Source organism: Calidris pugnax, unplaced genomic scaffold, assembly GCF_001431845.1.
Source record: "Calidris pugnax isolate Ruff unplaced genomic scaffold, ASM143184v1 scaffold9, whole genome shotgun sequence".
Lineage (NCBI taxonomy): Eukaryota > Metazoa > Chordata > Aves > Charadriiformes > Scolopacidae > Calidris > Calidris pugnax.
The window spans coordinates 1,762,583-1,778,117 of NW_015090778.1; the positions used below are offsets into that span (position 1 = coordinate 1,762,583).

The 15,535-nt window shown below is 57.2% G+C and overlaps 3 protein-coding genes across 4 annotated transcripts in view; 1 reads left to right on the forward strand and 2 right to left on the reverse strand.

Moving 5' to 3' along the window:
• Positions 1–97: 97 nt before the first annotated feature.
• On the reverse strand, positions 98–4,365 carry MRPL12 (mitochondrial ribosomal protein L12). The gene is made up of 4 exons (XM_014950553.1): positions 4,092–4,365; positions 3,859–3,939; positions 3,593–3,724; positions 98–655 (listed from the first exon to the last, which is right to left on the reverse strand). Exons 1-4 carry the CDS (start codon positions 4,335–4,337, stop codon positions 539–541), a joined length of 576 nt encoding a protein of 191 aa, XP_014806039.1. The 5' UTR covers positions 4,338–4,365; the 3' UTR covers positions 98–538.
• A 1,306-nt stretch (positions 4,366–5,671) lies between these two features.
• On the reverse strand, positions 5,672–15,369 carry HGS (hepatocyte growth factor-regulated tyrosine kinase substrate). 2 transcript variants are annotated; one of them, XM_014954077.1, is made up of 21 exons: positions 15,252–15,369; positions 14,866–14,950; positions 14,418–14,493; positions 13,845–13,937; positions 11,772–11,895; positions 11,611–11,663; positions 10,458–10,526; positions 10,144–10,268; positions 9,863–9,941; positions 9,678–9,776; positions 9,191–9,286; positions 8,819–8,857; positions 8,591–8,734; positions 8,239–8,452; positions 7,625–7,797; positions 7,354–7,494; positions 7,099–7,276; positions 6,886–7,019; positions 6,486–6,602; positions 6,215–6,310; positions 5,672–6,130 (listed from the first exon to the last, which is right to left on the reverse strand). In XM_014954077.1, the coding sequence occupies exons 1-21, from the start codon at positions 15,286–15,288 to the stop codon at positions 6,023–6,025; spliced, it is 2,280 nt and encodes a 759-aa protein (XP_014809563.1). In that variant the 5' UTR covers positions 15,289–15,369; the 3' UTR covers positions 5,672–6,022. The 2 variants fall into 2 exon arrangements, with proteins under 2 accessions (XP_014809563.1, XP_014809569.1); XM_014954083.1 differs by having other exon boundaries at positions 6,023–6,130; positions 8,239–8,449.
• Positions 15,370–15,444: 75 nt separating this feature from the next.
• Positions 15,445–15,535, forward strand: part of ARL16 (ADP-ribosylation factor like GTPase 16) — a 1,522-nt gene continuing 1,431 nt past the window's right edge. The window contains exon 1 of the mRNA XM_014954097.1: positions 15,445–15,535. Within this exon, the coding sequence (XP_014809583.1) occupies positions 15,450–15,535 (86 nt within the window). The 5' untranslated portion in view covers positions 15,445–15,449.

Sequence of the window (15,535 nt, forward strand, 5' to 3'; positions counted from 1 at the left end):
CCCCCAGGCTCCAAGAGCACCATTCCCCCCCCCCTCCAGCTCCACAGCCTGAGAAAGGCCCCTCCGCCCTTAATTAACAGTGAATAATTAACAGGAGAGAAAGTCAAAGCATCCCTTTTCGGTGCGGCAGCACCCAAAGCAGCTTGAGGAAGGGGGTGTGAGGGGGGGAGATACCAAGCAGTGTGGGGGGCAACGGTTTAGGCACATTGGGTTTTGAGAGATTTAACCATTTAACAGGTTGGTTTTTTTGTGTTTTTTTTGTTTTTTTTTTTAGGGGGGGAGCAATATTTATGAAGGTAGAGTTCGTGGCGGTGCCGGAACTCGTGAGCAGCCCCGCCAAAACCGTACAGCATTTCTTTTGCAGCCAATGGGTTTGGAGAGAGCTTTCCATTCCCACCGCACGACTAAAGGACGTCCCGCACTTCGGGAGACGTCCCGGAGCCCGAGCCCGGCCCCGGCAGCGGCCACGGGTCGGGGTGGTGGCAGCGGGGAAGGCTCTGCCGTCACACCAGTCCCTCCTCGGTGCGACCCGGGCCTCCTACTCCAGAACCACAGTCCCTCCTGCCGCCTCCAGCGCCGCTTTGATCTTCTCTGCTTCCTCCTTGGAGGCGTTCGCCTTGATCTCCTGCGGGAGGGACTCCACCAGCTTCTTGGCCTGCGGGAGGGGACAAAGTACGAGACTCATAAACAGGCTTTCACTAACCAGATTAACGGATGGAGAGCCACGAGCCTGACCTCTGCACGCCCGGGGAAACTCACCCACTGCTCTACAACCCCACACTTTTGCTTGAGCTACAGCACATCCTGCTGGAAAGTCATCTAAACCCGACTGTGCATCCTCGTCAACCCTAGAAGACCTTTTCCAGTGAGTAATGGCCCATAAATTCCTTCCTCCACGTGCACAGTACTCCCCAATGTGCCACCCCAGCCTGAGAAGGTGCCTGGGACACAGGCAGAGCCACCACGCAGTGACCCACCGAGGCAGCTACTGGTCTGCACTAGGTTGGACTATTTTTTTCCTGTGAATGTTTTGTTTCACATATTTCCACCAGCGGGGAGGAGAGGCCGTCAGGGGTTGTACAGAGCTGTGCAGGAATCTGCTGGACTGGGTTAAAAAGAAAAAAAAAACAGAGTTCCGGTACAGACTCTGCTTGACAACACAATCTTGGTGTTTTCAGGACTTTTTATACAAAACTATGGGTACTATGCAGTACCACAATATTTAAGTTGAGCTGAAAAGCTGTTGAGCTGATTTAAAGGGACTCCCTGCTGTGCAGAGAGGGATGGGAGGGCAGGAGAAGCCCCTGCTGCAGTCAGATGCTCTTACACAAAGCAGCACCAACAAACCATTTCAGCTCCTTAAAAACAAACCCCAGGGTGGGTTTCCTACAGTGAGGAGCCGCTGCCAGCTCTCTGCCGTGGGGTACTGCGGGTATTTAGCACCCAATAGGTCAGCCACAGCTGACAGAGAGGTTTTATTGCTTCAATTCACTTTGGGTGCAGTGACGACGCATCCACAGTGGCAAAAAATTGCCATTTTTGCTCAGGATGGGAAGGTGCAGCCGTGCAGGCAGAGCTCGGCAGGGCAGGAACGCCTCCGCTCCCCACAGCCCAGGACAGAATCTGGAAAGGAGCCTGTTCTTGGCTTGCTGTGATAAGGACAGGCAAGACAATCGAGGTTATTCATTTAAGATCCTTGTTTACTAATTCTTAACTTCTGTTCTAAAGCAGCCCCGGTCAAATGAAGCGGATGCTCAGAGCTCCCAGCAGGAGGAAGAGCAGGGCCTGAGCCAGGCTGGACCTGAACAGTAACACCCACGGGGCAGAGGGAACACATTCCCAATCCTGGTCTGAGCGCAGGAGAACTCCCACCCAGGGCTGGCAACGCGCCCATCTCATCCAGTGGCTGCTCCTATAGGGCTGATCAGCACCCAACGCCCAAAACCTTCACCAGGAGTCATTAACAGCCCCACAGGCCATCAACAGATGCTCTGCAAATCTCACTAAAACCACCTCAATTGGATGGCAATAAAACTGACAACAGAACGTTGTCAATACAACCTCTGCAGACAGAACCAGCCGCCCGTAACAGTTTGTTTTGTGGGGGTGGGTTTTAACCAAAATAACCACGTCAGGTTTACCCACAACAACCTGCATCTACCAACCATGTACCTGCATCACCAGCTTGTCTGACAGCTCCCACAAGCTGATTTAGCATTAATTCTCCAGGCAGCTTTCAATTATCCACTGACCACGTCCGTTACAGGGATTTGGTATTTTAATGTTTGCTTGGGACTGATACTGGATAAACAACTGTCAGGCTAATCAAGCTGATAGGTAGTTAATTACCCCAGTGAGCCAATGAAACTCACGCCTCGAACTGTTTGCTTTGCAATACAGCAACACCAACAGGTCAGATTTCCTGCAATCGTTCCAATATCCCAGGTTGCTAATAAAAGCAGATTTTACAATGCTCAATGTTTTTTCCTTGCAACTGGACAAATAGAAAGTGCTACTGCTACCCTCAAGAGCTGAAAGCATCATCCACTGGGGAACTGAAGCACGTTAAATGCTTCCAAACAGCAGCTGTATCACTGTTCTTTGCTCTGAGCCTACACCACAGCTCAAGGGCAGGAGCTCAGTGGCTGCACAGGGTTGTGAAAGGCCCATTTTCCCCAAGGAAAAAGGAGGAGGCATCACCTTAGAAAAGAAGAGCTCTGAAAATCACATGGATTACAAGATCTGTGAATTAGAGAAACTTGTCTAAATTCAGAAATAAATTAACCTTGAAAAAAAACAAAAAAACTTTAGGGGAAGGCAAGCCCGATCCAGCTGTAACAAGGAATCCTGGCTGCTCCCAGGTTCTGCGGGAATGCCCAGAGCAGCTTTTGGATTTGGAAAAGGTGGGGCTGGCACGGGGGACTCTGAGGTCTTTGCTCTGAGCCTCCTCTTTCACCTCACCACTTCTGCTCGTGGCTCAACTGCTCATCCCACAGGAGAGCTGGGAGGGAACAGCCTTCTCTAAAAAAGGCCAAACAGGGGCAAACCTGTTAGTTCAGCCTGGAGAAGAGAAGGCTCTGGGGAGAGCTTATAGCAGCCTTCCAGTATCTGAAGGGGGTACAGGAGAGCTGGGGAGGGACACTTTGTCAGAGAGTGGAGTGACAGGACAAGGGATAACAGTTTTAAAGTGGAAGAGGGGAGATTTAGATTAGATGCCAGAAAGAAATTCTTTGCTGTGAGGGTGGTGAGAGCCTGGCCCAGGTTGCCCAGAGAAGCTGTGGCTGCCCCATCCCTGGAGGGGGTCAAGGCCAGGTTGGAGGGGGCTTGGAGCAACCTGGGCTGGTGGGAGGCGTCCCTGCCGTTGGAACTTGATGGTCTTTAAGGTCCCTTCCAACTCTAACCATTCTCTGATCCCAACCCACTCCCGCTTCACACCTCGTCCACATCTTTGCACGGAGGCATGCACAACAGGCAGAGTGTTCTCCCAAACACACAAATTTTCAACGGAGAACCCAGGCCACCACTTGCAATGCACTTCAGAACCCCTCCGGACTCGGGGACGGCCGGAACACGGGGGCAGCCCCTTCCTCACCTGCACCAGGTTCACGCCGGGCACGAAGTTCTTCACCTCCTTGATCAGTTTCACCTTGTCAGCGGGTTTCATCTCCGTCAGCCGGACGGTGAAATGTGTTTTCTCTTTCTTGAGCGGGATATCCTCCTCCTCCTGGAAGCAGCAGCCAGAGCTCGGTGAAGACGCCCGGCCAGGCCCAGGGGCTCCCCCTCCCCGCTCCCCGACGCGCGGGGGACACGGAGCCGCCGGGGCCCAACCCCCGACCCCTCTCCCGGAGAATCCGGTACCTGCGGAGCCGCCTGGGAGGGCAGGAGGGAGGCGGCCGCCGCCGCCGGCATCACCCCCACGTCCGGGATCTTCAGAGTCTCCTGCGGGAAAAGCAACGGGAACGGCGGGGGGTGAGACGGGGCACGCGGGCCGGGACAGGCCGGGATGAGGCGGGAAAGGCCTGGCCCGTCCGGGATGGGCCTGTCCAGTTCGGGATGGGCCTGTCCGGTCCGTTCCGCCCCTCGCCACCCACCTTGAGGAGAGCGTTGAGGTCGGCCACCTCCAGCAGCGTCAGCCCGGCGATGTCCCGCACCAGCTGCCGCACCTTGGGCGAGTACTCCTTGGCGGCCGTGTCCAGCGGCGCTCCGGCCAAAGCCTCCGAGCGCCGGGATCGACCGGTACCCAACGCCCGCAGGCCGAGAGCGGGAGGCCCGGCCGGTGCCCAGCGCCAGGGCAGGCGGGCCAGGCGCGGCGGCAGCGCGCGGGCGGCGGGCAGCATGGCGGCCGCAGAGGACACGGCGGCGCTCTGCCCCCGCGCTCGATGGTTCCGGCGGCCCCCGCGCCGCGCCCGCCGCTCTAGGCCCCGGCGCCGCGTCTCGGTGGTGGAGGCGGGGAGGGGAGGGGGGAGGCGCTCTAGCCGGCGGGTCCGCCAGGACTCGCTGCCCGCTGGGGGAGCCCTTGGGAGGAGGCCAAGGGAGGGTTTCAAAGAAAAAACAAAACAAAAAAACCCCAACAAAACAATCAAACAAACAAAACCCGACCAAAAAAACCTCAAACCAAACAAAAAAAAAATCCAAAAACAAAAAAAAAGCCCACCCAAAAAAACCCCAAAACAGAACACCCCCCCAAAAACCAACCAACCAAAAAACACCACCACCACTAAAAAAACCAAAACCAAACCCCCCCCAAAACCAACAGAGCTTTTATTTCATTCCTTCCCCGAAGAATTGCTCCAGAAAAAGCAAAATATTTCTTCAGCCCTGACTTTATTTTACCAAAGGTTAAAGAGAACTTTGGGGTGCTCTGGGTGTGAAGTTGAAGTTTCTCAGGAGCCACCTCAGGCAAGAAACCCCCCGAGGAGCCTGTTTTCCCTTTCTCCCCATCTCCTGCCCCAGCCACGGAGCACAGACAGGCTCCCCCTGTCCCAGGGGACAAGAGATGGCTCCGTCCCCTCACCCCAGAGAGAAAATCATAGAATCACAGAATGGTTAGAGTTGGAAGGGACCTTAAAGATCATCCAGTGCCACCCCCTGCCCTGGGCAGGGACACCTCCCACCACACCAGGTTGCTCCAAGCCCCCTCCAACCTGGCCTTGAACCCCTCCAGGGATGGGGCAGCCACAGCTTCTCTGGGCAACCTGGGCCAGGCTCTCACCACCCTCAGAGTGAAGAATTTCTTTCTGGTATCTAATCCAAATCTCCCCTCTTTCAATTTAAAACCGTTACCCCTTGTCCTGTCACTGCACTCCCTGACAAAGTGTCCCTCCCCAGCTCTCCTGTAGCCCCTTCAGATATTGGAAGGCTGCTATTTCTTTTGTCTTGAAAATGTTTTATTTTTTCCAGACCATCCTCCTCCTCCTCCCTCAACAAGTCCAAACCATTCCTCAGCAACACCCCAAACACTCCCCTCTGCCCTTTCTGACTTACCACGCTTCTGCTGCCTAATTATATAAATTCTAAAGGCACGTTGTAACCAGCCATTCCCTTCGGAAGAGAAAAAAAAAACCCTCTAGAGCCGAGTTACACGAAGTCAACTTGACTCAACGAGCCCAACAAACCTCCTCCCACCTCCCCCCGGCCTCCGGGGTCGGGCGATGCTCCATCACACCATGGCTCCTTCCCAATATTTTATTAATCACCGTTGGTGCTCGGTCTCCCCGCCGGGAGCGGGCGGCTGTGCCACGGGGACGGGGATGGGGAGGGAAGGGAGAAGGCGCTGGCAGGGACTCCCCCCAGCCCACGGCCCCGCGGGGTGAGGAGGGGAGCAGTCGCAGTTGGGGGGCTGCCCCCCACCTTGCCACCAGGTTCCCGGAGGGACGCTGTGGTCCCGTGTCCCCTCATCTGGGGACAGAGGCTGGGGGTGGGAGGGCAGAGGGGGCACAGGAGGAGGAGGCGAGGTACAGAAGTGATGGTGGACGAAGAGTTAGTGTTAAACACGGGACTCCCCCCCCTCTTACGGCTGAGATCAGTCGAAGGAGATGAGCTGGGCCTCGCCGCTGCCCTGGGGCTGCTGCGCGGGGGCAGGCGCCGGCGGGGGCTGCTGCTGCTGGGGGGGCCCTCCAGCCGGAGCCATCTGCAACAGATGAGGCAGCTTCGTTAGTAAACGAACCACGCTGGGGTCTTGCCTCCCCCCACCTCCCCATCTGGCAGCACTCACCTGCTGGTAGAGGGGCTGCTGGCCGGGCAAGTAGGACTGCTGGGCTGGCAAACTGCTCAGCGCGGCCTCCTGGCCGGGCAGGGCAGACATGAGACCCTACGGGAGTGAGGGGGCTTGTCAGAGGGGCTGGGGGGCATGCAGTGACCGCAGGGTGGAGGGGGGAGGCACGCAGCCTCTGCCACCCTCCCCTGCCCCGCCATCAGCAGCATGGGTCCAGGGGGGCTCCACGTGCTGCAGCCCACCCGCAGCTCGTCCCCCCAGGAGTGCTGACCTGCATGCTGTAGGGCTGGTAGCCCATGGAGACCGACTGGCTGCCCATGTAGCCCATGGTGCCCGACTGGGGGGCCTGGGAGATGGCCGGGATGCTCTGGGACTGCGAGGCTGCGGTCTAGGGTGGGGGGAGGATGGTGAGGGGTGGTGCAGGCAGCCATGGCTCGTCCCAAACGGACGCCCCAGCACCAGCACCACTCCCACTGCTTCACTGGAACCAGGGTGTCTGCTTTCCTCTGTGTCACGGGGAGCCCAGAACTGGCTCCCACCCCAGTCCAAACCCCACAGGGAAAGCAGGAGCAGATCCAGAGACCTGGGACCCACCGCTCGCTCAGGGATCCGTCCCCTCGCCACCCCCACACAACGCCCCAGTGGCCACCAGCTGCCCTGCCCTCACTTGCCTGGTAGCCCTGTGTCGGAGTTGGCTGGTAGGAGGAGTATGCCGGGGTGGTGGTGGGCACCGCCGGCCCCTGCTGAGCCGCTTGCCCGCTGCCTGCCGCCGGCTGGTACATGTAGGCGTTCACCATGCTGGGATCTGGGGCGGAGAGGGCAGAGATTGAGGAACCACCGTGTGCTCAGCCTCTACCCGGGAGGGCTCCAGCTGGCCCACGTACCTGTCCCCGTGACGGGCATGGCGGTGTACGGCCCCGTGCCCCCTTGCGCCGCCTGGTTCATGTACACGCTGTGCATGGGAGAGCCCTCCACGGAGCCCGCTGGGCTGAAGGTGCCAGGGAAGCTGGTGGGCCCAGAGGGCTGGTAGATCACCCCGCTGGCTGCAGGCATGGCCTGGAGCTGTTGAGGGAAGAAAAGCAAGGTCTAGCCACATCCCCTGGGTCATGTCCCCCTGGTCTTTAGGCCAGCAGCCGTACTTGGGCATAAGGCAGCGAGAAGGCTGGCATCTGGGCTCTCATCTGGATGGTCTGCTTCTGCTGCTCCAGGCGCATCTGTCTCTCCTTCTCCTGCTCCTGCAGCCGCTGGATGGCCAACTGGCGCTGCATCTCCAGGTACTCCTGCAGGAAACATGGTCGTGAGGGCTAGAACAGGACACCGAAGCATGCCCTCCCACCCGGGCGGCTGTCCCAAGGTGTGGGTGAACCCTGATGTGGTCCCGGACAACCCAGGAACGCTGTCCTGCCTCACCTGCTTCTTCTGCCTCATGATCTCCAGCTTCTGGGCCAGCTGGATCTGGCGCTGGCGCTCTGCCTCCTCTGCCGCACGGCGCAGCTTCTCCCGGTGCTCCTCCCGCAGCGCGTTCAGAGCCCCACGGGCATCCCGGATCTGGGCCAGTTTGTCCTGCAGGCCTTCGTAGTACACTGGGGAGGGAAGGAGAGGGACTCTAATCAGGAAGTGGAGCAAGAGGATGAGGGGGGGCAGTTTTAAACTGAAAGAGGGGAGATTGAGATGAGACCCCGGGAAGAACTTCTTTGCTGTGAGGGTGGTGAGAGCCTGGCCCAGGTTGCCCAGAGAAGCTGTGGCTGCCCCATCCCTGGAGGGGTTCAAGGCCAGGTTGGAGGGGGCTTGGAGCAACCTGGTGGGAGGTGTCCCTGCCCAGGGCAGGGGGTGGAACTGGATGGTCTTTAAGGTCCCTTCCAACCCAAACCATTCCACGACTGCCTCGGGGATCCTCTTGGGGCAGAGCACTTCCACCACCCCTGCCAACTGGGCTGGCTCCTCTCCAGAGAGGCTGTGTCACAGGAATACCAAACCCCGGCACCCACTGCTCCCCAGGATGCCCTCCCACAGCTCCCACGTACGCCTGCGCTCGTCCAGCTGGTTGAGCAGCTCCAGCAGCTGCGGGTGCATGTTGTTGATGGACTGGAAGAGGGACAATACAGCGGAGTCGTTGGTGATGCTGCGGCCCCGCATGTGGTTGCTCTTCATGCGGTTGACAAAGGTGGTGACCGCGTTCTGCAGCGCCTTCAGGAACTGCTCGTGGTTCTCCTCGGACTCGCCGTTCTGGTACTGCTGCTGGAGGGAGAGGGCAGCCGCTCAGCCTCAATCTCCCATGCCGAGAGCCTGCAGAGCTGCCTGGCTGGGCTGCACAGAGAGGACGGGCACTTCCCATCCCTCAGAAGCTGCCAGACACAGGTCCAGGCCCCCTTTTACCTCCACGACGCCGAGCGGGGCAGGGTGGGTGTCCCCAGGCTGAGCAGCTGGCTCTGTGAGGGACAGAGGCGCTGACGGCGTAGGGCTCTTGCGAACCTCCTCTTGCTTTTTCTCCCAGTAGTTGCGGTTCAGGTACCGAGCCAGCTGCCAGGAAGAGAAGGAAGATGAGCACGGCAGTCCCACTGGGAGCAGGCCTGTGCTGTGGGCCAGTAATGCCTGAATCCTTACCTCTGGGTCGATGTCCTCAGCCAGGGGAGCAGAGGAATTCTGGAAAGAGACAAACAGGGAAACACGGTTCAGAGAACCCAGAGACATGCAGCTCCCACACAGATGTCCTTCACGACCACCAGTGCTGAGCACCAGTGAGTAACTGGAAGGGGACAACTGTCTCCTTCAGCCAGACACAAGCTGCAGCTACGGGTAGCAGTGGAGGCACCAAAATGTCAGCCGAGTAGAGACCTTCTTGCTGAAAACACAGCAGTGCCATGAAAGAGGAAGGAACTGAACAGGGCAAATCTTTTCTCTCAAAATGGGGATAAACTCTGACCCAAGCAGGGCAGACTGGGCCGTGTCCAGCCACTTGCTGTCCCAAAAACGTACCACGGGTGGGGAATAGAGCGTGCTGACCGGGGGGGCCGACGACGTGACGGGTGTGGGCTCAGCCTTCGGGTACATGGAATAGGTTGTTTTCTGCCTCTGCAAAAAGAGAAAAAAAAAAACAAACCAGTCAACTCAGGGACTGTCCAGACTCCTCCAAATCACCCACACAGCAACAGACTGGGCACACCAGGTGGATGAGGTTCCTAGCCATGGTTGGGCACAGCTGGCAGACCCAGCTTCACGCTTCATACAGTCCCCACAAGCCAGCGTGCCTCAGGGCTTCCAGTTTGGGCACAGTCTGCCTCCGAGATGTGGGACCACAACACAGCACGTGCCTGGCTCCCCTGTCACCCTCTCACTCCACAGCCCCTGTGACTTGCTCGCACCAGGACATGCCTGGAGATCTGCTACTGCACAGCTCGGAGGCGCCCAGCACATCTGGGCTGTACGGCAAAAACCACTCCCAGAGGACAAGCAGGGCACCAACCATTCTCTCCTTCTCCTCGGCCTCTGACTGAGACAAGGCAATAGCTAGCTGGAGCTCCTCCTCCTCTTGCAGAGCTGTCTCGTCACGCTTTGGAGGCAGCTGCAAATGGGAAGATGAGGAGGTGGTCAGTTAAGGGATCAACGAGCGGGTCGGGATCACTAGATCATGACAGGACAGCCACTCACCTGGGACTGCTGAGAGAGGGGGCTGGTCAGGTACTCGGGGGGCAGTTCAGAGCTGGCAGCAGCTTTACCCTCAGATTTCCTGCAGTCAGAAAGAGGCAACAGTGTGGATTGAACACCCCTTCCTCTGCACAACACTACAGCTGTGAACCCTGTCCCCAGCCCAGCCTGTGCAGCCCTGGAATCCCTGGTTCTGCTCTGCAGAAAGGTGTCTCCACACCCAGCTTCTCCCCACACAGTCCCAGCTGCCGCAGGCAAAGAAAAACACCGCGAAGGGTACTGACTTGTTGAGATGCTCATAACAGGGCTCGCAGACTCTCACTTCCTTCTCGATCCCAAACTTGGGGATGGTAGAATACTTGGAGGAGCATTTGCCACAGAAGATCTGCCCGCAGGCCCTGCAGTGATGCTGCAAAGAGATGGGAGATATCAGTGCAGTGGCAACACACTCCTTCGCTATCAGACAATGTCACTCAGACACTCCTGGCACCTCCCTGCCAGTGGCCAGGGAATGTGGTGCAGCCCTGACACGCTCCCGCGTGGGCTCGGGGAGTCCCGTGAATCCCCAGGAACTTGGAGAGGCAGAAGCAGCACCCACCTTCCGTGTCACAACTCCAAACTGCACTCGACATCTGTGACACTCCTCAGCATCCACCCAGTCCGGAGCCTGTCGGGGTTACAGAAACTTGTGTAAGGAGGGGAGGAGAGCGTTTCCACTGAGCCTTTCAGCAGCTCCTAAAGCTAACTACGGCACTATCACGAACGGAGGAAGCATTTTCAGTTGGAAAGCTGGGAGCATTTCATAGAGTTATAGAATGTGTTGGGTTGGAAGGGACCTTTAAAGGTCATCCAGACCAACCCCCTCCAGTTAGCAGGGACATCTTTAACCAGATCAGATTGCTCAGAGCCTCATCAAGCCTGACCTTGAATGTTTCCAGGGATGGGGCCTCCACCACCTCTCTGGTCTTAACATAGAGGTGGTGGAAGCCCTTAAATTACATCTTAACAGGGACTATTAATCCCCAAAAGCTATTTTCTCTTGTGTTCCCAGAGACTGCGATGCTTTCCCAGTCAGCAAGAGATTTTCCAGGGACATATCTGCACAGCAATCGCTTCAGCAATGCCCTGCTGCCGTGTTCAGGCTGCCATGCTGCTGGAAGGCCACTGAGAAGGGTAAGATGAGACTAACTCCCTGTCCTGGTCAATTCTGTCACTGCCAGCGTGACAGCCGGGAGCAGAATGTACCCAGCAAGGTCTCTGATTGCACAAAACAGAGGAATGCAAGAACTGGAGGTTTGGTAGGAAGGGGACAGGAGAGCAAGGTCTGTCCTGTAGTGCCTGCCCCCTCACAGAATGATATGGGGTTGGAAGGGACCTCTGGAGATCATCTAGTCCAACCCCCTGCCAAAGCAGGTCCACCCAGAGCAGGTTGCACAGGGACGTATCCAGGCAGAATTGGAATGTCTCCAGAGACGGAGACTCCACCACCTCTCTGGGCAACCTATTCCAGGGCCCTGCCACCCTCAAAGTGAAGAAGTTCCTCCTCATGTTCAGACAGAAATTCCCATGGTCAAGGTTATGCCCGCTACCTCTTTTCCTGTCACTGGGCACCACTGAAAAAAGACTGGCCCCTTCCTCTTGACGCCCACCCATTAAGTATTTATAGGTGTTGATCAGATCCCCCCTCAGCCTTCTCCTCTCCAGACTAAAAAGACCCAAGTCCCTCAGCCTTTCACCCCAGCAGATCTCACCCTTTCTGCAGCGAACATGGCATCGCTCTCCTTGAACTCCGGGAATACATGACCTGTGGGAGAAGCGACAGTGTCCCATGGTGAGAGGGCTCCTGCAAGGCTCCTCCAGAGCAGAGCTGCTTGGCAAATTCTCCACCCACCTTCCCCCACAGAGTCCTCACCTTCAACCTTCATTATCTGATAGGTGTCCTGCACCACCTTGTACTTGGGCTCATTTCGGAAGGCGTGAGCCCAGGCCTGGATAAGGTACAGGATCTTACTGCGGACACTTGTCTCTACTTGCCTCTGCACAGAAAGGGAGGAGAAAAAATAAAAATAAAAATCTAAGACCCTGAAACCCAAAGGATGGTGTGAATTCCCCAGAAGAGAAGCCAGAAATACCATTAATGGAAAGTGAGAATTTAGAGTACTTGGGCAAGGTGAGAGCTGTCAGCAATAAGGACAATTTACAGCAAGGACCACACACTCCTTCAGCTTCCCTGTTTGCCCCCTCCAGGATGAACAAGAAAACATCCTTCAGAGTAGCACGGACCAACTTGAAAAGCACTGCAGTTACGGTGCTTTGAGAAAACACTGAGACTTGTAGGGCTGTTCCCCGGGGAAGGCACGAGCACTGGCCTGCCCAGTATCTCTCTTCACATCTTTTCTCCTCAAACAAGACCCACAGCTGCCCAGAACACACAGCCCATTGCAACCTGGGGCTGGCAGGGCAGTGCCAGCTCACAGCCAGAGGGTGCCTGGAGTGTGTCGGGCTGTCAGCACCTCCAGCCCCGAGGCTCCTGCCCAGGAATCCCCCAGAGCCACCTCGGGATGCGAGGCAGCACGGACAGCTGGGGAGCCTGCCCTTTGGAGGGAGGCAGGAGCGGTTGTATCACAGTCCGAGGAGCTGGAGGAAACTTGGCAAGCCCGTTCCTATCCCCGCCAGCCTCCCGGAGCAGCCCTGTCATCAGCTGACCGAGTCATCGCGCACTCACATGACCGGTTTCTCCAGAAATCCTCCAGGAAGCAGAGGAGCACTGTCAAGCTCCGATTTCAGCAACAGCTCAGCCCACACAGTGTGACTTACTGACTACTCCTGGAGCTCCAAACTTCTAGATTTGGCAAAATCCCGCATTCCACACATGTCATAGCCCTGAACCTCATCAGAACTAAGGCTCTTTTACCAGCATCGGGCATTGACAAGCAGCAAAGTTCCAAGTGTAGGAGGAGAATGGGTCTGTGGCAGCTAAGAAACCACCGAGGCAGGCAAGGACTGGAGAGAACAACAGAATCTCTCCATCTGATGCCCTCAGAGTGGCTGCACTACCACACCGGGCTGTCACACCACAGCAGTTCCTGTCTCAGCACAAGACCCTGCACCAAGACCGAGTCAGCCCTAACAGGAAGGTGACAGGGGAGAGACACCCTGCTACGGTGTGCGAGACGATGGGACTCACACAGCTCATCCACCAAACACCTGGGTCACCTGAGCATCTATTTCTGGCAGAAGACTGAGGCTGTAAGGAAGGAACAGCACTACTCGAACAAGCTGTTGTCTGCTCTGGGGCTGGGAACTGGAGACAGAAGTTTCCATTTTCACTTTACTTGTGGAAGTCTCCAGTCCAAGGGCGCGCAGAGCTCCTAAAGGGATCACATCCTATCAAACTGGCAAGTGACAGCTTGTGACAACAGCTCGTCAGTGCAATCAGCCAGATTTACATCCTGCAGAGCTCCTCAAACGTTTAATTCCACAGGCCAACAAAATGGTCACAATAAAGAGGAAGCTTCTACCAGGTTTCTCCCTTGCTGCTTTCCCTTCCCATGTGTCCCACACTGTGCTATGGGAAGGGAATTCTCCCCACAGCTGCTCAGGTCCTTGCTGCAACTCCCAGACCATCACCTCTGCTCTCCTTTGCTGTCTCAAGCCAAGCAAAGCGTTGCACCCAGGAGCATTTACCATGATCTAGGGCTCAGTCTAGGCCCTTACAGTGTATTCCCACCCCGCTTCAGGGTGTAGCCAAACATTCCCTTTACTCTTAGGGTATCTCCTCTCCCCAGCAGGCTTTCCTTAGCTCCCCACACTCAGCCCTTCACACCACACAATACAGTTTGCTTTCTTCTAAAACACATTTCCAAACAGTTTCCCTTCTGTTCTTTACACAAAGGGGAAGAAAGACAAGACACGTGCATTTTCCTCTTCTGCTGCTTCTTTTCCAACCTCATTCAAAACCGATAGTAAAATAAGATTTCTTTACCTTGAGTATTTCCTTCAGTTCCTCCATAGTCTGCTTGTTGGCCACCTCATCATGGACTGTTTGGCCACAGTTTTTAACCACTGACTCCATGACCTGTGAGGGCAAAGGACAATAATTGACCCATGCCTTCTCCCTTCTCAGTGGCCCACCATGAGTCCCAGCAGCGTCACAGGTCAGTGCAGCCAGCACACCGGGACAGGGGAAATATTTCAGCAACGAGTTGCTTTAGGGCAGTGTCAGTCAAGGCAGAGAAACCCACAGCATCGTGCTGGGGAGGTAGCCAGGCTTCAGCTGCACAGTGGCCTTCGTACCTCTGCTGTGTGAGACAGACCCTCCCCGGGACAGTGTATCAAGTTCCAGCTCTGTCTGTTTCTATCTCTGAGATGCAATTAAAGAATGACACCCACAACCTGCTGATCAGTCATGAAACCTCTCTGCTAGAGGCAGGAGGAAGCAAAAACTGCCATTCCCAAGGCAGGGAATGCTGTGAGGGCTGCGCAGCCCCAGAGGCCCCTTATAAGAGAGAGGGGCAGTTCTGGGCCCCCATGGTGCTCAGGTTTGGGCTGACATTACCTCCAGTGCGTAGAGCGCCACGTGGGGATTCTTGTCATTGACTTTCTTCTTGATAGCGTTGACAGCGTATTTAGCTCTGAGTAAGGAAAGAGAGTTCAAGTCCTCAGCTGATCAAGAATGTGAGGAGAGATCCCACCTGTTGCTGGTAACCCCCTAACCCCCGCCCTGACACCAGTCACCTCTTGGTCTATGTGATTCCCCCCAAGGCAAACCGGGAAGAGAAGCAATAAGCACACTCAAGCCTGAGTTTCTCTGAGGATTTCGGGCCAGAGGTAACCCATGACTCAGGGAAGTGCCTCCCCACACCAGGGAGTACTGTACTGCCCTTCCAACGCTTCACTGAGAGGGGACAACAAGAGGTGTGCTGCCGCAGGCTGACAGCTCTGAGACCCTCACGCTTTGTTCTGTGGGGACAGGGAGAGCTGTGGGTCCAGCGCATCCAACTTACTGGGTATCCCCCTGACGGATCATGTCGCAGATCTGCAGGATGGATTCCCAGTCCGTCTCCAGCAGGAGCTGGCTCGTAGCTTTATCTGCAAGGAATAAACCCGTCAGGCTGTTTTAACCGGTTCTGCTGATCTCCCCCCGTTCCTCCGCCGCCAGTGCGTTTGCCGGGGAGCTACCGGGGATAAACTCCCCGATTTTCCCCGGAACGCGCCAGCTCTTCCCCTTCACACGCCGCTGGGCAACCCTAGACCCGCCTCACCACCCCCGGTGGTCCCGGCTCGGCCCGCAGCCCCAGGCCCAGCCCGGTCCCCGGGGCCGAGCGCCGCAGACCTCCTCCCGGCCCCCACCAACCCGCCCGCCGCGCCGAGAACAGCCCACGGCCGGTACCGAGGAGCCGCTCGAAGGTGCCTCCGCCGCGCCCCATGGTGTTGTTGTCGTCGTCGTCCCCCCCACCACCACCGCCGCCGCCGGTCTAGTCTGGCCTGGCCTTCCCTGCCCCACCGCCCCTCCGCGGGAGCTTCCGCTGCCGGCTTCCGCTTCCGGCTTCCGGCGGGGGCGGGGGCTCCTTCCGGCCGGGCGGGGCGGATGGCGGGCGCGGGGCGGCCGGTGCCCACGTGCCTGCTGCTGGGGGCGGCGGGCGGCGGCAAAAGCCTGCTGGCCCGGCGGCTGCG

Bases quoted from the DNA above. Each gene is read 5' to 3' on its own strand.
- HGS (XM_014954077.1), bottom strand. From the start codon at position 15,288: ATGGGGCGCGGCGGAGGCACCTTCGAGCGGCTCCTCG. The intron at 7,020-7,098 runs GTACGTGGGCCA...TCTCCGCCCCAG, and splicing joins CATGCCCGTCACGGGGACAG to ATCCCAGCATGGTGAACGCC. The intron at 6,603-6,885 runs GCAAGTGAGGGC...CCCCCACCCTAG, and splicing joins CTCCGACACAGGGCTACCAG to ACCGCAGCCTCGCAGTCCCA.
- MRPL12 (XM_014950553.1), bottom strand. From the start codon at position 4,337: ATGCTGCCCGCCGCCCGCGCGCTGCCGCCGCGCCTGGCCCGCCTGCCC. The intron at 3,940-4,091 runs GTGGGTGGCGAG...CTTTTCCCGCAG, and splicing joins ACCTCAACGCTCTCCTCAAG to GAGACTCTGAAGATCCCGGA. The intron at 3,725-3,858 runs GTACCGGATTCT...TGCTGCTTCCAG, and splicing joins CCTCCCAGGCGGCTCCGCAG to GAGGAGGAGGATATCCCGCT.